The 27,895-nt window shown below is 37.9% G+C and overlaps 1 protein-coding gene and 1 pseudogene across 2 annotated transcripts in view; both read left to right on the plus strand.

Moving 5' to 3' along the window:
• Positions 1-1,999: 1,999 nt before the first annotated feature.
• LOC149224943 (phosphoserine aminotransferase 1, chloroplastic-like) lies at positions 2,000-3,132 on the plus strand (annotated as a pseudogene).
• Positions 3,133-6,386: 3,254 nt separating this feature from the next.
• The window catches only part of LOC149224944 (sphingoid long-chain bases kinase 1-like), a 381,298-nt gene continuing 359,789 nt past the window's right edge, over positions 6,387-27,895 (plus strand). For both annotated transcript variants that reach the window (XM_089386350.1, XM_089386351.1), the window contains exon 1: positions 6,387-6,863. In XM_089386350.1, the coding sequence (XP_089242476.1) occupies positions 6,639-6,863 (225 nt within the window). In that variant the 5' untranslated portion in view covers positions 6,387-6,638. The remainder of the gene's footprint in view (positions 6,864-27,895) is intronic.

A 27,895-nucleotide genomic window follows, 5' to 3' on the forward strand; every position in this document is an offset into this window, starting at 1 on the left:
AAATTAAATAATTATTTTAAAATGTTATTTTTTCCATTATTATGTCTATCTATTACACATCCATTTTAAGGTTGACCATCTATTACTTCGGTCAAATATGTAAAATAATTTTCAATTTCATAAAGTGGAACTTTATAAGTTGTTTTGTTTTGTTTTTTTTTTTCAAATTTTTTTATTAACATTTATTTGTAATGCTATTGAATGTGATTTGAAGGACACTCTAAGGCTATGCCTCGTAATTCGTAACACTTTGATATTAGTGCCTGCTATTGCTCGAGAAAGTTCAAGTAATCATACAGTTGACACGATATTACAGTCCCCACTACATGTATATAAATTCCAGAATGCATATAACCAAAGTTCTGGAGCTTGGGTTATGAATTTTGAAATCAATTCAACTTGTATTAAGGTGTAGAGCTAGCCATACTTGGTTGGAACACAAAGAATTAAGCATGGGAAACCACTACTTCACAATAGTCAAATAAATATTTACTTTATAAAAAAAAGGCCTGCTTCCCTAATACATGTTACAGGGTCTCTCAATATTTTTCTCACATATGTCATTTTCCCTGAGAAATTGATTATGCTAATATTTTCATATTCTTTATTAAGAGTCTTTTTACATAATTTTTAAATAAGTTATTATAAATAGGAAGACAGTTGAATTGGAATTTTAGCAATTTGAAATAAGTCACGTAACAAGTATCTATCTATCTATATAATTCTATTTTCTCTTGAATACCAAATTAGAGATACATCGTATGCAAAAACCTTAATTTCTATTGAATGCATGTGCTATTTTTTTTTTTTTTAATTTTTTTTGGGAGATTGCATTATTCTTTAAAAAAAATATTATTTGTTTATATATGCAAATTTGACTTTCCAACATGCGCATATGAGCAACCAATCAAAAAATTATTATTATTGTTGGGTAGGATTAGATTCTCCACTGTGATAATGTTGAATTACAAATAACCAAATACCTCAATTTACCAATCACTAGAATCTAAATTAACCCAATTTTAAACCTTCACACTAACTTGAATTTAATATTTTAAATTTAATTTGTTTACATTTGCAGGCACTAGCTACTATGTAGCCCTTGTTATTTTACAAATCACTGAAAAGTACCTTACCACGATAATAAATAATTACCAGAACAAGTAATAGAGTAATAAGTGCATATTTGAAAAATTACAATATTTAAAAATGGCTTTGTCTAACTATTATATGTTTTGGGGTTTTTGGTCGAAAGGAAAACAATTTTTGTTAAATCTTTATTTTTTGTTGTTTAAAATGTGTTTTGATTACATATATGGATTTAACATCATGAAAAGCTTTCAAGACACTCTAATTATAAAGAGTGCACAACTCAAACTTGTAATTCTAACATATTATTGATAAATGTGACAAAAAAAACCTTAAACAAGTCCAAAATACCTTACTAGAAATTACATCTTAACGTTGAATCTACCAAGCGTCGAGAGGGACCAAATCTCTTTTCACTCTAGAAGAGGTTTGTGTCTCAAGGGATTTGATCCCTCTCGACGCTTGGTAGATCTAGAGTTAAAATGGATCTAGGGTGGTTTAACTTCCCCCTTTAAATAGGATATATTCCACATGAATACCAGGGTCAATACCATGGGCCATTTTTATTTTTATTTTTATTTTACTTTTATAAGGATATTTTTATTTTATTATTTTTATTTTTAATTTAATTTAATTTAATTTGATTACGTCGATAAACATTCCTTTACGGGATTGGCTTAGGTAGATCCAACCAATTAGAGATGCATATTTTCATCATCCTCCTTCCAATGTGAATTTGACATGTGCCACCTCCTCACACACATGTCATTGTGGGCCCCGAGTAATGCATTCACCCTCCTTTTCGTTGCGGTCGACTGCTTTGTCCCACGATCAAACCTTGTAATCTCTTCCTGTGTTTTATGTTTGAGTTCCCTGATATGCCCGTGCGAGTTCAAGGTCTCCACCACCGATGATAACCGTTAATGGTCGCCTTATGCGTATATCATGCCCACTTCCAGTGAAGATTAGTGCAAGCAAGCTGGGCATTGCTACATGGTCAATGACTCTGCTTGCAAATGTTATAAAAAAAGCTCAGGTAGAGCTCTACAATTGGAGTGGCTCGGGGATGAGCCACAAAGGTAACTTGAGTTCACTTTTGTTATGCATAAGGTTGAGTCTGATTTGCGTGAGCTTCTTAGCATTCCTGCAAATTATGAGGTCCTTTTCCTTTAGGGTGGGGCTTCAACACAATTTTCTTGTTTGTCGTTAAATTTGTGTGGTATAGAAGATACAATAGATTATATTGTGACTGGATCATGGGGTGACAAGGCATTCAAAGAAGGTCAAAGGTTTTGCAAGGCCAATTTGGATTGGTCTGGAAAGGCTACAAAGTATACGAGAATACTCTCTGAGGAGGAAATCTAGTTAAACCCAAATGTAAAATACTTGCATATTTGTGCCAATGAGACCATTCATGGTGTTGAGTTTAAGAACTACCTTACGCCCAAAGGGGACACTACCTTTTTGGTTGCTGACATGTCCTCCAACTTTTTTTCCAAGCCTGTGGATGTCTCTAAATTTGGGGTCATCTATGTTGGAGCTCAAAAAAACGTAGGGCCAAAAAGGGTAACCATTGTTATAATAAGAAATGACTTTATTGGCAATGCTCAACAGAGAACCCCCCTCATGTTGGATTACAAAATTCATGCTAAGAACAAGTGTTTATACAACACCCCACCTTCCTTTACAATCTATATGTGTGGCTTGGTGTTTGAGGATCTCCTTGTGTAGGGGGGATTGAGCGAAATAGAGAACAAAAATGTTAAGAAGGCTAAGATTATCTATGATACGATCGATGTGAACAATGGGTTATATCGTTGCCTAGTGGAAAAATCAGTTAGGTCTCTGATGAATGTGCCATTTACACTCGAAAAGTATGAGCTTGAGAGTGATTTTATCAAACAAGCAACAAGTGAGGGCATGTTGTAGCTTAAGGGACATCGATCTATGGGAGGAGTGAGGGCTTCAATTTATAATGTAATGCCGTTGGCAGGTGCGGAGAAACTGGTATCATTTATGAAGGTCTTCCAGGCTAATCATTAATTGAGTATGACAAAATTCATGGTCTCAAATTTGCAAGGCTAGTTATAGATCTGCTCTTTTATAATTAGTTAGTCTAAATGTTTTTTCATGCAATGCATAAATTGAGTGTATCTTCATAGTTAGTTTGAGTTTTATTACTCTAAGTCGAAAAGTTGAGAATCTCAAGAAGATTTTACGGTGGTGAAAATCGAGTTAATGAATTTAGGAATTGTAGCACTGTTACATCTTCTGAGGCAATATTTGAAGAATAATCTATGTCTACCTGGTAATAATAATTTTAGTCAATTTATTTGTTAATTTTGCTTCTTTGGTCCTTTTAATACCATATTTGCAATTCTTGGTGTAATATTATTTTTCCAGTTTCATCTGGAATCTAGAGCATTGAATGTAATAACCACGCAGTTGTACTATTTGGAAAGAAGAAGCCATGCTATATTGTCTCTAATATAATCTATGGAGTGCTTACATTAATTTCTCTTACATGTTGAATGCTACATTTCTTTTGGTTAGTGAAGTGTTAGATTGCAGAGTTTGAACTTTTTCAGTTTTGTATTTCTAGAAGTGAGTTACTTCTTATAGATTCATTCTATTACAACCTTTTTTTCTTCACGATTTGGTTCTACTATATGCCCACAAATAGTGTAAAAGAGATCTCATTCAATGGAGGGTGACTCATGAGTGGGAAATGTAGCACTTTTTGTTGAATTTAAAATAATTTTATCATATGAATAATTGCGGATGGTAGTATGAAATAGTTTAAAACAAGTACAACTACTCGAGGGATTGTTTGATATGGAAATAGTTGGAAGAAAATTTAATAAGGCGTTCCTTTTTTTAAAAGTGGTAGTCTAGAAGTTCTCTTTTAGTTGAAGTGCTTTGCAGGAAAGCTATGCATGGAATGTGAGGATAAATTTCACAACATGTGACAATCATATTAGTTCCGTAGCAACAAAATGCTACAGGTATAAGGAGACTACGCAGGGGGTTGATTTTAGCATGATCCCAAGTTAGATATGGTTTCATGTTTCATCTTTTAACAAGGCTTGTGAGTGAACTTAATTGAAAGAACTTATCAGTCTGTTTTATATGTGTGAATAATAGTCAAAGTACCTGACAAAATTATTTAGCCATCCCTGTCCGTCGTTGCAATTTCTAACCTAATCTTGAGTCTTGAAACATGATAAAAATGGTATTCATAATTACAATGGGAGCTACCAAATCTGAATTACTATTTGCATTCAATCACAAGTAAAGATCCAAGGCAATAATACCATAAACTAAATCAATTTCCCATGCACATTGTGAGTTGGAGTGGATTCCAGAATTGTACATCATTCAAATTGAGTACCAATCCATTCAAAGCACCTACTTAATTGTTGTTACCACATAACCAACCATGCAAATCCATGTTAACTTGATTCAAATTGTCACAATATAAATTCTGTGTATTCTGAGGAAATTACAACTCATGCATGCATAACAAGAAAATAACTTCATGTATTCAAACGCTGAATAGAGAAATTATAAGGTTTATGACATACCGGTAATGAAGGCCATACCCGTGAACAACTTTTCCTCTACATTTACTTGTTAGAGCAGGGTTGAGCCTATATTAAGAAGAGTTGTAGAGCATTTTGCATCTAATCTAAAACATAACTTACATGATGTAAAATTGTCTAATATGTGACGGACGTGTGATAGTACAATAACATTGGCCAATACTGTGTTATTGGAAAATTCTGATTAGAAATAAAAACTTATATATATATATATATATATAATTTAAAAACACTAAATATTAAAAAAATAAAACACTAAAATTTAAAATTCAATATATTAATATAATTTGCATGATTACGAAACAAAACCCAATTCTTTCTAAATGTACTTTTGCATCATTTTAGGGCAATTGCTAGTTTTATTTTGAGTACTAGAAAAGCGATCACAATAATAAATAATAATAATTATTATCCAATTTTAAGGTACAATCCTATCAATGTACTTTTGCATCATTTTGGGACAATGACCAATACCATGTTATTGGAAAAATCATTATATATATATATATATATATATATATAATTTAAAAATACTAAATATTAAAAACATAAAACACTAAAATTTAAAATTTAATCTATTAATATAATTTGCATGATTATGAAAGAAAATTATAATTTTTTCCAATTTGACAATGACCAATACCATGTTATTGGAAAAATCGTTATATATATATATATATATATAATTTAAAAATACTAAATATTAAAAACATAAAACACTAAAATTTAAAATTTAATCTATTAATATAATTTGCATGATTATGAAAGAAAATTACAATTTTTTCCAATTTGACAATTCTATCAATGTACTTTTACATCATTTTGGGACAATTGCTAGTTTTATTTTGAGTACTAGAAAAACAATCACAATAATAAATAAAAAATATTATTATCCAATTTTAAGGTCAAGGCCAAGCGAGACACCAAATTGGTGTATGAGACCCCCTTGTTTGTGGGACAAGGGGACACAAAATTGGTGTATGCGACCCCTTGTTTGTGGGACAAGGGGACACCAAATTGATGTATGTGACCCCTTGTTCGTGGGACAAGGGACACACCTCCGTAAAGTGATTTAACTATTAAGTCTACAAAGGCATACATACTCTTACCCCTCTAGTTTTGAACGTATGACCTCTTAAGAGGAAACACATGCTCTTAACCATTAGGCCCACTCAAGTTGTATTAAAATAATTATCCTAACAAATGATAGTGTAAACATTAAAATAACTAAATTAAAATTACATCTCAGGTTGTATTAAAATAATTATGATAACAAGTGATAGCATAGGCATTAAAATAAATAAATTAAAATGCTCTTAACCATTAGACCCACTCAAGTTGTATTAAAATAATTATTCTAACAAATAATAGTGTAAACATTAAATAACTAAATTAAAATTACATATCAAATTATATTAAAATAATTACGATAACTAGCTATAGTATAAACATTTTAAGATAACTAGCTATAGTATAAACATTTAAATAAATAAATTAAAATTGCATATATCTGATATGCCAATCACCAACAAACCAAAATACAACTTTTTCCAATTTAATAATTGCATATATTAGATTGTCCGATAACTCCCAAATATAGACCTTTACATTCCTTTTTTTTCAGAGAAAAAAGCAAAAATGCATTATATTAACCTTTACCTTCCTTTTTTTCCAAGAAAAATGCATTATATTAAGACAATATAAAAACCATCATTATGTAATGATGGGATATGAAGCCACGTTCCAGGATTTTTGAGAAGCACCTGAGGGCAGATGTTCAAATTCCTTGTATTTGCTTGCTTAGTTGATCACAGCCCTTCTTGAGCACATCACCAGGATTTGGCTAAATTCTTACAACTGAAGGAATGCAGGATTGATCGATTAGTAGAAACAGTAAGCATATGCGGATTACAACGACATTCAAGATCTGAAATGTGGGTTTGGTGAATGATGACTGAAATAATGAAGAAAATCCAATGGAGAAGAATGTATAATGGCAGAAAAGCCAATAGAGTGGCAGCAATTCAACATCTAAAGGAGCAAGAGGAGGAGGAGATTATATTTCAGGACAAACTTATTTGTTTGAAACGAGGAGCACCCATGACTGTCATCTTGACCACGCACTCCCTACTCCTGAATTCAACTTGTTTGAAGTTAGAAGACATCCTCAGTGTAAGCCACTAATGCCCACCCAATTGTTTGTTTTGATACAGTAATTCAGTTCACATAATTGAAAAATTGAAAATTGGTTTCAAAATCAAGTTCAACTGGAGGTTTGTAATAAGTTGGGAATGCACCAGATGATCGGGTTCATATTTGTTCGAAACTGCTTAGCTGATAAGGAAATGCGGCCGTTTGACGTGTAATAAGATTTTATGAAGCCATTTTCATAAAGCCGATTTGGTTACCACATACTCTTTATATTCCCTGTATAGCATCAAGAGTCCCTTATTTCTTTAAATTCTTTTGGAAGTGCTTCATGGGACACGTCCCGCTAGGCGGTTCCACAGCGCGGATTTCGTTCTGCTTAGGTTCTAGGTAACAACTGTTAAAATCGTTCGGAGTTGGCATCCGGCCTCATTCATTTGAAACTCGTGCCAAGTGGGTGGGGCAGACCACAGCAATATTAAAACCACTCTGGTGGATGGCTTAACATTCAGTTGATCTCACTGGTGAACCGATACCCCCTTCGCTAGAATCGTCTCATTTAGAATTCTTAAATATGCAACTTATATTGATTTCCCCTTAACAGAGTTGCTTGTCACAATTCAGTGCTAGGTTAGAAAGAAGTCATTATATTATAGGTGAGCTTACTTTAATTTATCCAGGCAGACAGTGAGTCTATTGAGTACTAAATCTTTAGAAGTGAAATTAAATGAAATTATACTAAAGTCCACGGGTCACCAAAATAGGTCAATGGGATTGGAAAGTACAATTTGCCAAAATGGGCAATATGGAAATGTAGAGGATGCAGAAGGGTTGTGCAGTCTAGCTACGTAGCAGGCATAGTAGAGGATGCACAAATTGTTATGCGGTGTACTTGTGTTGAGAGGAGTATTCTACAACCTAATAGAATAGAGGATGCAAAAGTGTTGTGCAGTGTAGTGCTGGGAGGTGCATTCTACAGTGTAGGGGGAGATTGTAACATCTTTCTGTCCATCTATAATACTAAAGTCACCTTATATATACATATATTAATTTTTCCAAAGAATCCCTGGGCACTTGCTGCATTTCATGAATGGTCCAATGTAAATTTGTCGATGTTGATTACGGTGCCTGACCTGGTAGGGACAATGAGGCCAGCCAGCCTGGGGTTGACCTTAGGACCTCTTACATGAAGCTATTGCAACCACTTGAACAAATCCACTACGCTTTTATATATATATAGATATGTACTCTGGCTTAAAAGAATAAAATAAATAATAAAACTAGTCTAGTTTCATCTTATCCTCAGATTTATGAATCACTGAGAGGGATCAAAACCCTATTTGATCTCTTTACAACTTGAGAGAGGTTTACACTTTGAGGGATTTGATCCTTCTTAACACTTGACACTTATTAACACTTGATAGATTTGGGGGTTAAGATGGATATACACTGGCTATGTAACAGGGATAGTAGAGGATGCATCAGTGCTGTGCTGCATAGTTAGGTGGCAGGGATGGCCTCTTGATCATGTCCATGCAATTTTTTCATTTGAAAGTTTTGCAAAATAATTCCACAGCCTTTCTTGTTTTGGGTTGCGGCCATGCTATTGGAAGCCTCCTCAGTCCATTTCCAAAAGATAGTGCTTTTGGATCCCTTTTTCTTGGGGCCATTTAAAAGGAAGGGTTTAATTTGGTTGTGCAGTCTCTATTTATCTCTACATCTTATGTCTTTTGCATATGAGGATTTGATTGGCAAATAACGAGCTTGGGAGGAGTTGATTCCTATCTAGGTCTTCTCATTGGTGAGTTGGAAACTTGAATATGATGCCTTTTTACAGTTCCACACTCTTTGAATACCCCTTTTTTATCTTGTTTCTCAATCAGAAATGAGCTTTTTCCCATTGACCTATTTTGGTTGTCATTTGTTGGACATTTATACATTTCTCTTCTCTTATCTTATTTTAGGTTGTATAGTGTGGAAATTTCCAATCCTAGGTGAGTGCTGTCCTTATGATCTCAATTAGACAGATAAATTGCTGAATTTAATTAACACAAATTATTATTTTCAGACCATAGCATCAATCACACAATAGTTGGAAAAGTAAATAGTGGAAGTATAAAATAGTATTATACACAGAGGAAATTCATCCTTCAAAATCAGTGTTTCATTCCTTATTCAAAGCTTATAGGCAACCTGCAGAAGCTGCTAAAACAACAGTTTCATGGTTACAAAATCACTTCAAATTGAGCTATATGGCCTACACAGAAAAGGAGGACAACTGTATGGCATGTACAGCTCACTGCATTGTCACTGTATGGATTCCATACGGTTGAACGGAACTACTATCACAATAGTTGGAAAAGTAAATAGTGGAAGTACAATATAGTTTTTCATGGAGGAAATTCATCATCGGAACTTGGTGGGGGACCAAAAGAAAACCACACCAAGATCCAGAGGTTTAGGTTGGTTATATGAAAGCATTAAATAAATTAGTCCTTGATGAGGAGGAGTGTGACACCATATGGAGACACTTGACCAATTACATCCTTAGCACTAGTTCCTTTGGGACTGTTGCCACAAAATTTAGCAGGCCTTGCGAGAGGACTCATAATGTGAGGGCCAGACCTTGTAGCAACAATGAGGAAGGATTGTTATTGTCACCTCAGCAATCTTCCTCCTGCTATTTAGTGGAGTTTCACCACAAGGGATGCTTCCTTGAATTCACCTATAAGGATATTCTAGATAGAGGACTTCAGGTGATGTAAATAAACTAGGGAAAGATACCTTAAATTGGACAAGGTTCAATTCTCTTCTATAAGGGAGCAATGTATCCTAACCCTAGACTAGCTAAACACTACTACAAGCTAGGGCTTTTTGATATGCAGTAATAAAGGAATACCTAGATATGTAGAAGTTAAAGAAAGGATTTATTTAATGATTGGATCAACAAAGGAACAAGATAAACCCTCAAATAGGTGTCAAGTTGAAGCTTGGCTAGAGTTTTAAAGTTTCTAGGGCACAAATAGACAAGGAAGGATGATGTCAACCCTATTTGGGGAGGATTCACCACGACCAAAGTTAGATTTTGTGTTAAAAAGGTATAAGGAGGAAAACCCTAAATTTTCATCCATAAACATCCATCCAAAAATAACCTGAGAAGCAAATTGGCCCTAAAAAGCCCTAGTAGCTTGCTTTAAAAAGTCTAGGAGATATAAAAGAGGAGAAAATAGTTTAGATTTAATGATATTTGATCAACACAACTTTAGCTAGTGCCTAATCCTACTTGGGTAGATGGAGTTTTGGGGAAAATTTTCAAGGAAAATGAAACATGATTGGAGTAAGGGGGGAATATGTTTTCCTCTTGCAAAACCCTAACTATATTTTTTGTGAGGGGATAAATTATATAGAAGATGCATACTAGGAGTTTTATGGTTTTCAAGGAAGAATATATTTAACATGCAAAATTATACCAAGATTTCTAATAAACAGTACGCTTTTAGTCATGGAATATTTAGAAACCCTGACATACATTCATTCAAATACTAAATATAGAAAGATCAACAATAGGCTTACAAATTCATCCAAGAAAAGCATTCTTTCAATCCCAAAAAGACGTTTCCAATGCAATAGTCAATCTCCAATAGCAAAATGATCCATACAATCACATCTTTACAAAGGCAGTGAAAAAGACAAAGGTAATTCACGCTCTAGAAAAGAGAGTTGAATTCTCATGTGTGATGATGAACAAAGTGAGTGAAGGGATCCTCTATTTATATGAGGTCTATCCCTTCACTTTTACAAAACTATTAACCTACAAGCCTTAAAACAAGTTTGACTTTGAGTGTTTGACGAGACAAGGGGTTACAAGCCAACCCCATAGCTAAAACAAATAAACTAATGCCACAAAAGCCCACATGTGTAGGTTGATATCCTCCAAAGCATGACATCATGCCCTCTTTGGGCCATATATGCTACAAAAATGCATGGGATGGGCTAGTGAGGTGTCCCATCATCATAACCAACTCCAAGTCTTGAGGGGAGACCTCAAGAAGTGTCTCAAAGTGCCTCCATGTCCAAAAACCATGCTTTGAATGCCCTATGTCACCCTTGCAAGGGCCAAATGGGTGACGTGGCACTATCTTTCTCCAACGTTGGGGCTCCAAGTGTGAGTACAAGTCCTCCCTTGTCATCCCGGGGATGACATCACCATCTGGACTCTAGATCAAGCAATGCCCATCAAATAGTGTTAAGGTCAATCTGGGGGTGTCCTAGGTCCATTAGGTCTAACATCAAGTAAATCCAACACTAAGCAAGAGGAGCTTAGCATTTTGGCATATGTGGGTACTTTAGAGTGTCAATCATCATGTGGAATTATCAAAGTTCCCAATGCTTTGCTTTGGAGGGGCAACACTACATTTGCAAGGTCATCACTGCTCTCAGGAGCGTGCAAAATGGCTTAGGCATTCTATATAGTGGAGTGCTATAATGTGCCTTGAAAGGCCTTTGCTGGTGTGTGAAGTAGCACCTGAAAAAACCATCTCAATATCAAGTGAAAGCCACCAATCATTAGGGACAATGATCATAGATGCATCATAGTGGACCATACTTAATTGTTAAGGGCATAATAACACTTCAAACTGAGATCACCTTCAAATATCTAACTAGACCAAGTCTTGTAAAATTGTTCCCTACTTGTGTTAGGGATGGCTAGATGGTCAACCCTATTAGGTGTTTCCAGCCCCTAAGGGGAGGTGACATGTCCTAGGTCAACCCTTCAATCCATAGGTGCTTGTGATAATGGTGGCAATGGAGGGGAAGGACTTCAAGGCAAGGTGCCATGGCCATGGGACTAGCTGATGGAGGTCTATCATCCTAAGTATATAGATGTAAGGAGGGAGAAATTGTGGAGGCATGAGTTACCCCTTTTCTTGGCCTACTTTTTCCACCCCTCTAGTGCGCCTTTTACTTCTTTTTGATAATGCTTTGACTAGGAACATAACTTAGGAGCCCAAGCTTGCTTTTAATGATTTAGCATTTATTTACCCCTTAATGATGAGTTGGTTTATTGCTCATCAGGGTTTGGACATGCGCAAGTTCCTTTACTATGTGATGGAGCACCAAGTGCTCAAGGAATTGGGTGATGGTTAATGAAGGGGGTAGAGCTCATGCTAAACTTTTTCCCACGTGCTAATTAATGTCCCCACCATCTTTTGCATTTATTTTTCTTTTTCTTTTATTGTGGCCATTTTATGCTTTTATCTTTCTTTTAGTTGCATCAACCTCCAGGGCAAAGTTTTGAGCCCAGACTCAAGGATAAGGATAAGAAAGTGCCAATCCCAATGAACCAATGTCCACAAGCCCGAAGAATGGATATGAAATCTGGGAATTGATGGAAAGTGGTATGGAATATCATGGACATGCTACTTCAATCCAAGTCTCCCAAGTAGTGCCCCTCCTATATCCCTAAGGCCTTAAAGGAGGTTCTGTTGGACCAGGGTAAAAAATTAACCTCCCTGGTAAAGTGAGAGAATAGGTTTACAATCAAGTTTGGTCAATCATTGAAATTTGAGATCACCCCTTAATTCATGTTATAATACCCAAAACATTAAGTAAAAGCACATGATTGCAAAATGGTTAAAGCACCTGCTGAATGATGACCCACCTTCCTTTAAGAGGAATGCCAAATGGAAAGAAGTGTCTCTAGCGCAAATGGCGTACAATCCTGGCATATTATCATGTATTGAGAAATGTAGGGCTGCTAGCTTACTCACTATCCAAAGAAGGAGAAAAGTTTTCTCCTATGGGGTGACCCACTTTTTGGTGGGTAACATTTGGCTCCAACTCGGAGATATGTGCTCATCGTACAGTGCATGATCCATATGCTTGAACTAAAAGTGCATGAGGAACCTAGCAATCCCTGGGCTCACAAACCTGTTACTTGTACACTCAAAGCAACTTGTTGATAACATGTGAACAGGGTGTTGATCGTCACCCTTGTGGTTATAAGATAAGATAATTTTACTAATGTCCAATGAATGACCATAAGTAGGTCAATGGGACTGAAGAATACAACTAGTACGAGTACAATGTGGGAGTGCAAACTCAACTCCTAGAAAATGCCAATGCCAAAGCTAAATCTAAGATAAAATGAAGTAAAGAAGGATACAATAATAGGACAACCTAATAAACATGTATATAATTGGATCATGTAGAAGGCTAAGTGAATAATGAATAAGGACGATGCACACAAATAATGCAAACACACAAATGCAATGCAACTATCTAAATGTAAATGCATCAAGTTCCGCTAAAAAAAGTGAGGTGCTTGTGATGGGCGAAGAAATTAACATCTTTTTGTCAACTTGCTACCATAATTTTGACCATTTCTATCTCTTAGATGCCTCCATAACTATCCTTTCTACATATCTTTGTCACAATCCATATGTACATATGCCATCACAACTACAAAAGGCTACACAAAGGATATTCAAAGGTAATATGTCCACTATTCTATAGCTTTATACGTTTTCTTTATAAAAATAAGATAATATGTGATAATTGTAGAAAATAACAAATTCTGTAGTTCCTTTGTGGACTTGTAGCAAATTCGTTGGTTGGCACATCTCCAAGAGCAACTTAGCCAAACCAAGCATAGGGACAGATGGAAATGTTGGAATTTCTAAGTCTAACCCATTAGAAACCCTTCATGTACTTTTTGATTTATTTCTGCCTACTTGTTCTGATTAATTAACAAGTTATTTACCATGTAAATACTGAAAATAAATACAAGTACATGCTCAACACATTACAGATCATCAACTGAAGGGAACAAAATAGGCACACAAGTGACACCGTTGTTTTTGGACCAATGTCCTCGGAAAAACCCAATGCGGGAAAACCGGTGCAACTATCTGAGGGTTTTAATTATTAAGCAGCTTCAGAATACAATCTGGGTGCCAAAACTGGCTCACCCTATAGAGAATAATCTCAGCAGTAGTACTTCTCAGTCGGAGACAGATGTTCCGGCTGAAACCCCTGATAAACACTCTGACAGCTCCCAGCTCCAATCTACCCCACGAAAACCCCAGCGTCAACCTCTAGGGATTGCGTTAGTCCTTTCTGGCCCAACATTTGCCCAACGTCACCCTAGCTCGCCTTGCGTTAGCCTCTGGAGGCACTGCGTCAGCCCTTAGAGCCTCTGCGTCACCCACACTGGCTCTCTAAGGCACTACGCAGCTCCTGGCTGGCTCTGCGTGATCCCTGGCTGGCTCTGCGTGAACCTTTGGCTGGCTCTGCATCCCTCTCTCCCAACTTTTGTGCTGATCCCCCTGGTACTATCTCTGCCTCTCTACTTCTGTATTCACTGCCCCTTAGCTGCAACTATGATCACTCTTTCGACTTCCTCAGCGAACCCTGCCCCAGAAAATCGAAATCTTGATCAACTCGGTGTGTTCTCCAAGTGACCCTCAAGCCTCCTCTTATACTTTTCTCATTGACAATTCAACGGCTGAGATTAAGTCCCTAATCAACGGCTAAAAATAACTCTGGCTTGATCCATGACTTTTGGACCCTTCTAATACAGTTTTATATTAATTCACATTAATATTTTATTTTCCCTAAGTTTAGACTTAGGGACTCCATTAAAAATATTAATTATTTTAATATCTCCCAAACTGTTTAGAATCTGCCCAAACCATTTATGGGTATTGGAGATCTCATGTGCTTTAGCCTCTCCACCAATTTTCGTGGCTAGAGCACATCTGATGCTACCCCAAATCAACACTCCCTCTTAGCGAGGACTGTGCTCTAGTAATACTCCTCATTGAGCATCACCCTGATCATCCGACATCGGTCCTTATGCTAATGCTAGGCCTGTTGCCTAACATCCTTTGCATTGCTACATTATGTACTGCTGACCATGGCCCTGCAACTGCCATTGTTACATCTGCACTGCAACCCCTCTCATCATGCTGCATCGTGCTGCCCATAGCACTGCCACTGCTAATTGCTGCACTGCAACTCAGTTACCGAGAAGTAAGTAACTAATCTCCCAACTCTGACATCTCTGTCAGGCTAGAAACACTCTGATGCTAAAGCTCCCTCTGTCACTGACAAGTGCTCCCTCTCTGACCTCTATGCTGCCGCAATAACGCTGTGCATCTCGCACTGCTGCCTCACGCTGTCCTGGGAATCCTGCACTGTAGCTCCCTCTGTTGCTCCATCCGCATCCGTCTCTACTGACATCCGCCAGTCCTGCTACTCCTCTTCAGGGCTCCCATAGCAAGGTATAATCCAAGAGGTTGGGTACCTCGAGGATCCTGCCCCTCATCGCCTGTAGTCTGTCTGACTACAGCTCGATGTCTCCCCACTTCCTCTCAAGTGGCGTATGAACACTCATGGCACAGTCATCATCTGTCTCCACTTCCTTCTCCGCCCTTGCTGGCGCAACCTTGGTCTTGGAAGCCTCTCTCTTGCTCTTCTTCCTTGGACACTGGGTCGCATAATGACCCATTCCCCACAATGGAAGCATTTGACCTTGGAGAGGTCCTTCTTCTGTTTCTCCTGCTTTCCCTCAGATGCTAAGGCAACATACACCTCCTCCTCCTTCTTGATTCTGACCCCCTTGCAGCTGCTTCTTGCCTTGGTCAGCTTTCTGATCTCTTCGTGGCGAAAAGCCGCCCACATTTCCCCCCAATCTTGAAGGGTCGCCCTGCCCAGTATGCTCTGGACAAACACCTCCCAGTCTTCAGAGACTGCGTTCAGGGCTGTTCTCACCATCAATTCTTGATACGCTGTGGCACCTATGGAAGTCAGCTGATCCTAGATCTCCTTCAATCAATCGAGGAAGCTGTCGATCTGTTCTCCCTTCTGCATCTGGTATGACCGCAACTAATTCTCTAGTAGCATCTTCCTTTGCACAGAAGTATGCTGATAGAACTTTGTTAGGGCCTCCCACATCTCATTTGTCGTATTTTTCTCGGCAATATGTGGTACTACATGGTCCTTTACCCCGTCAAGGCTGATGCTCTTGGCCCTCGCCATTGCATCCTCGTACTTATCGTTATCAGCGTGTTCAATTGGGACCGCTATTGTCCTCAAGGCGAATTGCTTGAGACAGTCCCTGTTTAGAATGGATAAGATTCTGGCCTTCTAGACTACGAAGTTTGAGGCTCCGTCCAGTCTGTCCTGGTCTCTTACCCCGTTCACTGCCATCTCGCTGCTCCTCTACTTCCCTCCTGGAAGTTCTTGGTGTGACTCCCTCTGAGCCTTGATTTCCCTCCTGGAAACCCTTCTGCCAATGTCGAGATGCCCCCACTCTGATCGTTAGTGTAGCTGCACCACTGATCCGGATTTCTTGGCTAGAAATCCTCGGTAGCAACTCCCTCCTCCTTGGTCTTTCCCTGTTAGGTACTGTTCTGACTACAGTACCCCACCAGCTTCACTCTGCAACTTACCCACAACCTCCTAAGCTCCAACAAACTGAAGGTTAGAGCTTCTAGGCTCTGCGCAATCCCGACACCAGCAAAATTTGCACCTCCTGGTCACGAGCGTCAATCCTTCCTGACTGAGAAAGATGACCGGGCACTGCGTAAGTCGTGTCTGCTCCCCTCTGCCACTGCGTTGATCCTCTTCCTGGCTCAAACTTGATGACACAGGCACTACGTCACCCCTTCCTTGCTGCTTCTCTACTAGGAACAACTTCTGTCACTCGGGACAACTGTTTTCTGCTGCTGCTGCCCTGCTCGGCTAATGTCCTCATTTTTCCTGTGATCTGCAGCCACACTCTGATACCATGTTGGAGTTTCTAAGTCTAACCCGTTAGAAACCCTTCATGTACTTTCTGATTTATTTCTGCCTACTTGTTCTGATTAATTAACAAGTTATTTACCATGTAATATAACGAAAATAAATACAAGTACATGTTCAACACATTACAGATCATCCACTGAAGTAAACAAAACAAGCACACAAGTGACACCGTTGTTTTTGGACCAATGTCCTCGGAAAAACCCAATGTGGGAAAACTGGTGCGGCTATCTGAGGGTTTTAATTATAAAGTAGTTTCATAATACAATCTGGATGCCAAAACCGGCTCACCCAATAGAGAATAATCTCGGCAGTGGTACCTCTCAGTCGGAGACAGATGTTCTGGCTGAAACCCCGGATAAACACTCCGACAGCTCCTAGCTCCAATATGCCCCACGAAAACCCCAGTGTCAGCCTCTAGGGACTGCGTCAGCCCTTTCTAGCCCAGCGTCTGCCCAACGTTACCCTAGCTCACCTTGCGTTAGCCTCTGGAGGCAGCGCGTTAGCCCTTAGAGCCTTTGCGTCACCCACGTTGGCTTTCTGAGGCACTGCGCAGCTCCTGGCTGGCTCTACGTGAGCCCTGGATGGCTCTGCGTGAACCTCTGGCTGGCTCTGCGTCCCTCTCTCTTGGCTTCTGTGCTGATCCTCCTGGTACTATCTCTGCCTCTCTGCTTTTGTATTCACTGCCCCTCAGCTGCAACTTTGATCACTCTTTCGACTTCCTCAGCAAACCCTGCCCCAGAAAATCGAAATCTTGATCAACTCGGTGTGTTCTCCAAGTGACCCTCAAGCCTCCTCTTATACTTTTCTCATTGACAATTCAACGGCCGAGATTAAGTCCCTAATCAACGGCTAAGATTAACTCTGGCTTGATCCATGACTTTTGGACTCTTCTAACACAATTTTATATTAATTCACATTAATATTTTATTTTCCCTAAGTTTAGACTTAGGGACTCCATTAAAAATATTAATTATTTTAATATCTCCCACACTGTTTAAAATCTGCCCAAACCATTTATGGGTATTGGAGATCTCATGTGCTTTAGCCTCTCCACCAATTTTCGTGGCTAGAGCACATCTGATGCTACCCCAAATCAACAGGAAAAAGATACCAGGATGGTTATTTGCCTACCTGGTGCACCAAAGAAGCTACTGTGTCATTGCGGTGGCAGAGTCAAAGTTTAGTCAACACAACAACTAGTCACGTAGCATAATGCAGAGGAAGATTATTGGAGGATTGTGACATGGCACTGTGTCAAAGAAGCAAGAGGTCGTGATATCTTTGCAGGATTGAGCATTGAGAGCACTGAAGAATAGCATTTTGATGGCTACGTGTGAATACCCAAATTCATACACTCATGCATGAGCTGAGTTATAAACTTTGAATCTAGATTATAGTGCTAAAACACTTAGTCATCACTTTTGATTCTGATCTGTAGCAATTAAAATCTGAGTATTGTTATTTTCATGGACCGTGACATGGCATTGTGTCAAAGAAGCGAGAGGTCATGATATCTTTGCAGGATTGAGCATTGAGAGCACTGAAGAATAGCATTTTGATGGCTACGCGTGAATACCCAAATTCATACACTCATGCATGAGCTGAGTTATAAACTTCGAATCTAGATTATAGTGCTAAAACACTTAGTCATCACTTTTGATTCTGATCTGTAGCAATTAAAATCTGAGTATTGTTATTTTCATAGACTCCATATATTGATCTTGCTTAGCAGAGCGAGGGACATAGAATGACTTGAGTTTTTGACCTGCTATATGAATTATTTCTCCACAATATAATCACAAATAGTTGAGTTTTCTTTCATTACTTGCGTATGCATTCCCGAGTTAATTTAAAGTTAGTTTCTGAAGTTTTTCAAGGCTCGTGCGACCATCAAGAGGGCCCACTGAGCGGGACGTACAATGCCCTTTTGTGTAGTATAATTTTCTTTGTCGTCTCTCTATGTTTGCTCTATTTCTTAGCATTAATTTTTATACATTGTCTTTACATGAGTGCCAATGCTTTGTTTTCATTATAGCATTGATTTATATACTTTATTTCTTAATCAATGCTTTGTTTTCCATTATAGTTATTAATCAAGCGCTTGAAAAACTCCACCAAAAGAAATTAGACTTAGATCAGTGATCATTTAGGTTTATTTCCTGCAACGTGAATTTCAATTTCAATTTCAATTTGTGTGAATTTTTATTACTTGCAATGTGTCGATATGATGTGGCTGACTATATAGAACTTCCAATTGAACAGGGATCAAATTCTTAAAGACTTCAAACGGCTATATTTAATATTCTTAAGAGTTTGCTGTTAAAAATGAGTTGAATTTCTGCATGGATGATGATCTATAAATGTTTTAGATCCATGATCATATTGAGATAGGTTAGGTTTACTTGCTTTCATAGAATATTAGAATTTCATGTCAACTTATTCACTTTCGTAGATTAAATTTCAATTGCTTTCATAGTTTAATATTTCCTTTCATGTCAATTTACATTTAATAGAATTAGAAGCTAAGTCCTTGCATATATTTTGCTTTACACTTCTTAAGTTTACAAACTTAGATTGACAATTTAATGTAACAAAATTCCACTACGATTGAATTGCCTGACAACTTTCTTTCCACAAGGGAGGACAAAGGCGCACCATCAAGGTTTTCAAGATAAAAGTAACCTACCCCTACTTTGCCGTGGACCCTAAAAGGGTATGGGTTGTCGTCAACAAGGACCAAATCTCCAATTTGGAAATCTTTGCCTTGTTTTTTCACCCATTGCTTCTTTTTATTGTTTTGATATGCCTGTTCTTTCTCTTAGTTGTAGGCGTATTTTTAAGTTGATAGACATCTCCTAATACTAAGCTTATCATTCAAAGATAATGATACGCTGGGTTCTTCGCCAGGAAGATTTCACTTTGATTGTCACAAGCTATCCTTATAGCTTGCTATACCAACCCAATACTTGAAGTTTGAACATAATCTTTGTAACCATACTGCTTCCTTACTTGCATGAGTGGCTGCCATGTATTCAACTTCTGTAGTTGAGAGTGCCACTATAGATTCTTTTTCTCATCCAATTGATCACTCCTCCAAATAGGTTAAATACATATCCACCTTGTAGATCTTCTGTGGGCTAGATCTCTAGCCCAGTCTGCATCAACAAAGCCATGTATGTGACAAGTCTAGGGAAAGCAGTGTACAAATTTTTTCAAAGTTCAGAATCATCAACCAGCTACATGTTGTATCATTGTAAACATTTTTGTAAGTTGTAATGTAAATGACTAGTATGACCATTTAATTTTGTAACAACACCTGGGTAAGCCTGTGATTTTGGTGACGAATTTCATCCTAGGAGGTTTTTTGACCTCACCAAATTATGTGTGTTTCTAAACACGGATAATTGACAGAGTTTTTCCTCCAGCTTAAACCCCAAAGCTAGGGTGGAATTCATTGACAAGGTCTTAGGTGAGTCCTAGTGTTATATCGAGTCTTTGTAAAAATGGTTTGGGAATAATTTAAGCTATTTATTATAGATCACTTGGTCTATACTAGATCATATTGTGTCACGGAATTGGGTAATTATCATGAGGGTTTGTATGTAAAGATGTATTCCCCTTTTGAGGGTTGAATTTGTAATATCTGATGTTAAACAATATTTTAGTGCATGGTCCCTCATACTTAGACATCATGGCTAAAATATTTGAGGGCGGAAAAAATAAATAATCCCTTCTTGTGTCAATTAATGAATTTTTCTGGCAAAAATTAAATTAAATCATAAGCCAAAAAATTAATTAATTTAGAGTCAAAATTAATTTTAGAGAAATTAATCTTCTCCAAGTGGAAATGACCAAAAAAATTCGTGGGTCAAAAATAAGTTAATTTTTGGAGATTCCCCACCAAGGAAATAATGGTTTTTTTAAGAAAAATTAAGCCTTTGGACCTTGGTGGTTAAGTCAAAGTCAAAATTTTGAGGAAATTAATCCAAAAAATTAATTTTTGAATTAATAAAAGATGGGTTTTATGAGAAATTCGAAATTTTCTTCAAAATAAATATTTTCAATGGTTGAGATTGAAAGATGACCAAATTATTATCAATGGTCGAGATTATTTTGACGAGGATCAAGCCAACTGGCCGCTAGTTTCCACTTGGTGGGATTTCTCTATAAGTATAAGCCATTTTTGCTTCTCAAATATGATGAAAATCCTGGTCTGGGCTATCAGTGGATGATGTAAATTTGTAATGCTGGTATTGAGCCATTGCTCTGCGGGGAACGTTTTAATATCATAATAAAAAACTTTGGGGTTCAGTTCATGGTGCCCATCTTCCATTGATATGTGGTATGTGCTAGTTATGTGCTTTCCTATATTGTGTTGATATTTTAAACGAATTTTTATTTCATTTGTTAGTGATAGGAGCATTCTATTGGTAAAATTTGATTTTATCTTAGGTGATCTGATTCACCATATGAGTTAATAGTTATACTTGAAAAAATATATAGAGATTTGCAGGTATGCTAGCCCTTGGGCTCCAAGTTCACAGACTATGGAGAAGGGCTCACTGTGTTTGGGCTCTAAGAATTTTATATGGTGTTCTTACTTCGCTAAAGGGTGTGGCCAATATTCTAACTTTCAAAAAACACATTGATCCATTGTCATTATTTAGAAACTATTTTCTCAATTTTTTTTTATTTTACAAGCATTGTATATAGTTTTTTTTGTAAAATAATTTTGTAAATTATTTCTAACCCTTGTTTGGAGCAATTGGGGTTTATTTTAAATTTTGTATATATTGGGGTTTTGGGAAATTTTTATCTTCATTTGTGCAGGTGAATTTTCATTATTTTGTGAGGGTTTCGCTCACCCAAGTGAGACGTCCAGCCCTATTGAAGGAATCATTAGGATTTTGAGGTGGATCTAGGTCTAGGAAGGTAAGATCCACCCTCTAGCTCCCCTCCAAGCTCAACGCTCAACCAAGAAAGGGAGACGCTGGCCCTACAATGAAGAATCTTGGCATTTTGTGGTGGTTTTTGGTACTTTGGCCAATTCTCTTTAGTTTTGCGGTGGTCCAAAATTTTTCTGAGGCCTTTAAGGCCTAGCCGTGCCTCCATTACCCTGGACATCGCTCCCCTTGTCCTCATTCAATAGGCTGCAGCCTCTTCTCAGCCCTCCGTGAGCCCTAGTGGGCTTTTCCCTTGAAGTTGTGGGCTTGGGCAAGCCCTAATCCCCCTTGGCAGCCCTTCTTCTCAAAGCCGCAGGCCTAGATAGGCCTCCCAACCCACATGACATTCCTTGGAGCCCCTCATCAGCCTTGCCGCAGCCTCTTTGACCCCTGACGTCAGCCATAAGGCCCTCCTTCCCCTTGATGGCAGGCCTATTTGGCCTTTCTCCCTAGCCGCTACCCATTCTAGGCTTAGTGTGGTCCTGTAGCCTTCATTTCAGCCACTCTCCTAGTCTCATTGCCTCATTGCTTGCGTTATCATTGATTTTTTGCCTCTAACACTTGGTGTTTGCAGAGATTTTGGGCTAATATTTGTGGTTGCAGGTAGGCATTCCATTGGAGAAATTTTGGGCAAGAAGACTTGTCATTTTTAAGGCCCAAAGGCCTATTGGTTTGCCTCTCCAAACCCTCATTTCATCTCTGTTTCAGTTGCAGCCTCTAATCATTTTTGCATAACAGTGGTAAAAAAAATCATCTAAGTGGCATAAAACTAATTGATAAGTCACCTAACATATTAATAAGTCATTGCATCAAGCGGGCATTCATTTGTTTGGCATATTTCACAAATTTCGATGACTGTCATATTGGTTTAAGAAGCATAACAAGGTCTGATCATGCATAACAGTGACATCTAAAAGGAATCTAAATTCATTGGATATTTGTCCCTTGGTTTCCCTTGCATCATTGGCGTTTTGGCAAAGTGACTTAAAGAGGGCTGCCTACTATGCTTCTCTTGTCTGCCTCATTCATCTCTGGCATGCATTTATCGCTGTTTGCATTCTCATCTAAAGTGCTCTCATTTAATCAAGAGAAAGAGAATTTTGGGACTGTTTTGGCATATTTGGCATAAGATTAGCTACTGCTGTCCTAAAAGTCTAATTTAAATGTCATTAGAACATAAAGGCTTTCATTGGTTCACGCTCTACTGATAAGCATAGAATATTGTGGAAAGGATTGTTAGTATTTATTGGATTGTTAATTGGCTAAGTGGTTTTATTGTTCTCTAATAAGAATACAAAGACATTGGTTTCTTGTGAGTTTCATAATCCTAAGAATTCCTAATTATGCACTAAGTAACTCACTCATAAAAGCACTTGGCATAATCTCAAGATCTAATATTTTGTTGAATGGTTAATTTTTTTCAATTGGTCTTTGGATTTGGGTATATTAGTATCTCTTGTTTTCTCACATTGGCATTGGAGAACTAATTGTCCTATTTGAAATTGGCATTGTGGTAATTTGTTGAGTAATTGTTTAATTGGCATCCTTTTCACTCTTGTATTGTCTCTAAAAGAACCTTGGTTAATTGTTCCAAGTAATATCGTGGATAAGATCTCTAATCTCTTAGCTATTATTGTCATTGGATTTATTGTTCATGTGGATGTTAATTCTATCTTTGGCATATTGGTGAATCATTTTTAAAGAGCATTAATCTTATTTCTTGTTTAGTACTTGAACAATTATCTCTTGGTTATATTGAAATTACATTTTGTGGACACCATTGAAATTGAGCACTTTATCTTGTATTTAAGATTGTCCTTCATTCATTAAGTACTCTTGTGTGATAATTAAGCATCAATTGTAGCTAAGTACTTAAGATCATAAGCAATCTTAACTCAAGATCACTCAAATCAATTTTGCATTTGCATTCTAGGTGTAGTCTTGCACTAATAAACTTACCTCGAAGCCTAAGCTTGATTGATAGAGAGATAGGAACACCCTTCATTTCTTAGCTTGCGAAGGATAAACCCAATTTAGTGGTTAACATGGTGACCTTGTAGTCGTTAGAGCCACAGTCTCTACAACGCGGAGGCACCGGGTAGTTAGATTTCAAGGGGAGGTATTGTTAACCAAGCCTTTGCTTGCTTCGCCTTGACTTCTCTCTACAACCTACTTTAGAGACTAGCCTCAAAACAACTGAGGATGGAGGAATACAGTTAGCTAGGAATTTAACTAAAATAAACCAAGATCTTGCATTTCACTTAGATTGTAGGATTTGCATAGCATATAGGATAGCCAAGCATCTCGTAAGCATCGATTGTTCATCTGGTCATTTGGTTCTTAATCAATATAAAGCAAGTAGTTGACTCCATAAGGCACTGATCTCACATATTGATCAAATCTAATTCTAAAAACTTGCTAAATCAACCAAATGGCTAGGCCATTCAATCATGTCTCTTGGGCTTGTTGGTTGCCAACGAGTCTTGCATTTTCATATTCCATAGGGACTACTCCCCATAGCCTATTGTTGGGAGACAACGAAAACAGAGAGGGAAGGGATCAGAGTGACAACCCCCACCCTGAGTCGTTGTTGCACCGTGCCTGTACAATCTCAACGAAAACATGTCCAACACTCTATCCAATCCTGGTCTTCCTTGGTAGCACAATCCATAGCCAATAGTGCCACACAAATACTTGAAAATCCTCTTTCTAGCTGCCTAATGCTCCTTCCTTGGTTTTGACATATACTTGCTCAATACTCCCACTGCATGTGCAATGTTTGGCCTAGTACAAACCATTGCACACATCAAGCTTCCAAGTGCATTTGCATATGGAACACAGGACATGTCCTTTTTTTCTTCTTATGCCTTGGGACACTAATCTGCAGATAACTTTACACCTATAGGAATAGGCACCTTTATCGATTTATATTCTTGCAGATTAAACCTTTGCAATATTGTCTCTAGATACTTCTTTTGAATTAACCAGAGTTTTATGTTTGCTCGATCTCCTTTAATTTCCATGCCCAAGATAAAATGTGTAGGGCCATTGTCCTTCATGTCAAATTTAGAGGACAATTGAGTTTTCACTTCCTTGATGATTTCTCTGTCATCTCAAATCGACAACATATCATCCACATACAAGACCAAATAAATAACAAGATCACCAACTAATTTGAAATACTTAGTGGTTTACTTTGCTCCTTGTGAAGCCAAGTCCCAACATACAGGTATCAAATTTTTAATACCACATCATTGGTGATTGCTTTAATCCATACATAGACTTTTTCAGCTTGCATACTAGCTCTTTCTTTCTATTCACAACAAAGCTTTCTGGTTACTTCATGTAGATTTCTTCTTCCATATCCCCATGTAGGAGTGTTGTCTTCACATCTATCTGTTCTACTTCAAGATCAAAAGTAACAACGATAGATAAAAGATCTAATTGAAGTTAGCTTGGTAGCAAGAGAAAATATATCACCAAAGTCAATTCCCTCTAATGGGTGTAACCCTTTGCTACTAACTAAGATTTGTATTTCTCCACTATGCCTTCAGTATTCAACTTCTTCTTAAAGACCCATTTGCTTCCAATGAGTTTTCTTCCAATCAACAACTCCACTAGATCCCAAGTCTCATTCTTGTCCAAGGCTGCCATTTCTTCAACCATGGACTTTTTTGTAAAGTTTTCCATCCTCTGAATCCCTTGTCTTCCTAACAGTTTTAGGATCACCATCAGTAATAAACAAAGCAAAATTAGAATGGAAATTAGGTTGAGTATACCTTTCTGGATGCCTTCTCTCCTGAACTGATCTCCTCAATGTTAGAGTTTGTTGTTCTTCATCTTATGATTCCTATCCTTCTGTGGAGTCTGATTCATCATCCTACAATTCAAAATCTATCTTTTATGGTTCTTTCTCCCTTGGTAGAACTTCCTGTTTGACAACATCTTTGACTTTTCTAAATACCACATATTGATTATACACAACCTTCTTATTTTTTGGGCTCCAGAGCTTATAACCTTTCATACCATATTTATATCCAATATGAACTTTTCAACTTTCTTATCTAGCTTATTCCTATTCTCCTTTGGATCGTGTACATAAACATCACAACCAAATAACCTAAGATGTTTAAGAGAAAGTTTCTTAACAATCCATATCTCATGCAGAGTCTTGTCATTCAATGCTGATGAGGGTGATCTATTTACTAGATAACACACAATTTCTACTGCCTCTGCCCAGAATTCCTATCCTAACTCGACACCAGTGAGCATGCTCCTTGCTTTCTTCATTAACGTCCCATTCATCCTTTATGAAACTCCATTCTGTTGAGGTGTGTATGCAGTATTCTTCTCCTTGCTATACCGAACTTCTTACATAATTCTTCGAATTCATTCACGTAGAATTCTCTAGCATTATCTATCCTTAGCACCTTAATTTTCTTTTTCCATAAGAGCCTTAAGCTTTTTGAACTTGTCAAAGACTTTAGATTTCTCCCCGAAGAAATAAAGTCATATATTCCTCAAGAAGTCATCTATAAAAGAGATAGTGCATGGATTTACCTAGTGATGGAACCGACATAGGTCCAAACACATCACTGTGCACTAATTGTAATATTCGCTCTGATTTCATAGAACTAGAGGAGAATCTTACCCAATTTTGCTTCCCATATAAACAATGATCATAGAAATCAGAATCCAGAGAGAAATTAGACATATCTTCTACCATACCATAACTGTGTAGTACTCAAAGGCCTTTCTCTTTGATACGTCCTAGTCTTTGATGCCACCGCATAGTCTTTTCTCATCTGTAGGAGTTTTTCCTTCTTCTTGTCCACTCTCAGGAACAAAGAACTGTTGTACCCATCACTAACAATGATTTCCAACAACTTATACATAATTCTAATCCAAACTCCCCTCAACAATATCGTTGCTCCTTGAACCATCCTGTAGGTATCCTTTTTAAACATTGTTTTTACACTTGCATCTCTCATCTTGCTTATAGAAATCAAATTTCTGGCTAATCCTGGGATGTGTAGAACACCATGGAGTGTTCTAATTCTTCCATACATGAGCTTCAACTTGAATTTTCCTCGTCTTATGATTTTAGTTGTCGAGTCATCTCCTAATAAAACACTGCCACCATCGAATCTTTCATACTTGCAAAACCACTCCTTGTGGTGAGTCATATGAAAGGATGAGCTTGAGTCGACTAGCCATGCCTCATGATCTATGTGTGTACTTGAAGAAGCCAAGTACACTTCCCCTCCATCTAAGGAGGGTTTTTCTTCCACAATAGGAGCATCTTCAGATCCCTTCCCTTTCTTAGGAATTTTAGATCTGCGATCATTCTTGTAATGCTCTTCAGAGAGGATATCTACAGATTGTACATTCAGGTCACTTGGACTTCCCCCTTGACAACCATGGGCCTAAAAATATGCTACCTTGAGCATATTCTGGAGTTACATGGTGACATCATCGTCTGCTCCCCATACACGTGCAAACATTGGATTCACTCACTCAGGATCCCTTTCGGCTAGCTTCGGATTGGTTCTCATTGATTTCGATCAGAGACTGACCACCATATTCCACGATCATATAGGATTTTCCAGGTGTGTCACCTTTAGGAGCCAAAGATAGAGTGGAACCTCATTTTTAGGTGCCCCCTATACTACAAGATTAGAGGGCGCTACCACTGCCTCGATAGAGATCTAGGAGGATCCCTCTCTACCTTCTTTCGGTATCCTGACAAAAAATGCCTAACGCTCTTCATCAGGGAGATATTCAAACTTAGATCTCAGATCCCACATACCCCGCCTCACTCGGGGGCGATTCAGATGGTCACATCATACTTTCAGGTTGATTCGATTGATTGGAGCAACAAGCGACAAGCCGAGTTCTAGAGTATTTCAGATAGTAGAACAATAAGATCTTGGGTCTCCCCTTAGCCCCCCCCATTGGGAGGCCAACTAGTATCCTCGAGACTATTGCGGAGGTGCTGCACAACACATCACTTCATTCACACCTAAAGCGTCAGAGGGATTAGTTCCAGATGATTCTAGAGCAGGGTGCCCCCACTTGACGGTTTCCTCCCTAGCCCCAACATAGCAATCATAGATTTATCTAGAGCTTCTTTCTTTCAGCCTCAGATGCTAGGAGTATCCCTCGCTCCTACGTCTCCCCCAGGATCATGCAACTAGACTCCTTGCTAGATACAGAGAACTCAAACAATGAGCCAGAGCCACTGTCGCGCCCCTTGTCGTCGACTATCAGACTTGGGCATTCTTGGCATCATCGACCTCCAAC

This window comes from Pinus tabuliformis, chromosome Q (genome assembly GCF_031772625.1).
Source record: "Pinus tabuliformis cultivar Carrire ecotype Pingquan chromosome Q, CPIR1, whole genome shotgun sequence".
NCBI lineage: Eukaryota > Viridiplantae > Streptophyta > Pinopsida > Pinales > Pinaceae > Pinus > Pinus tabuliformis.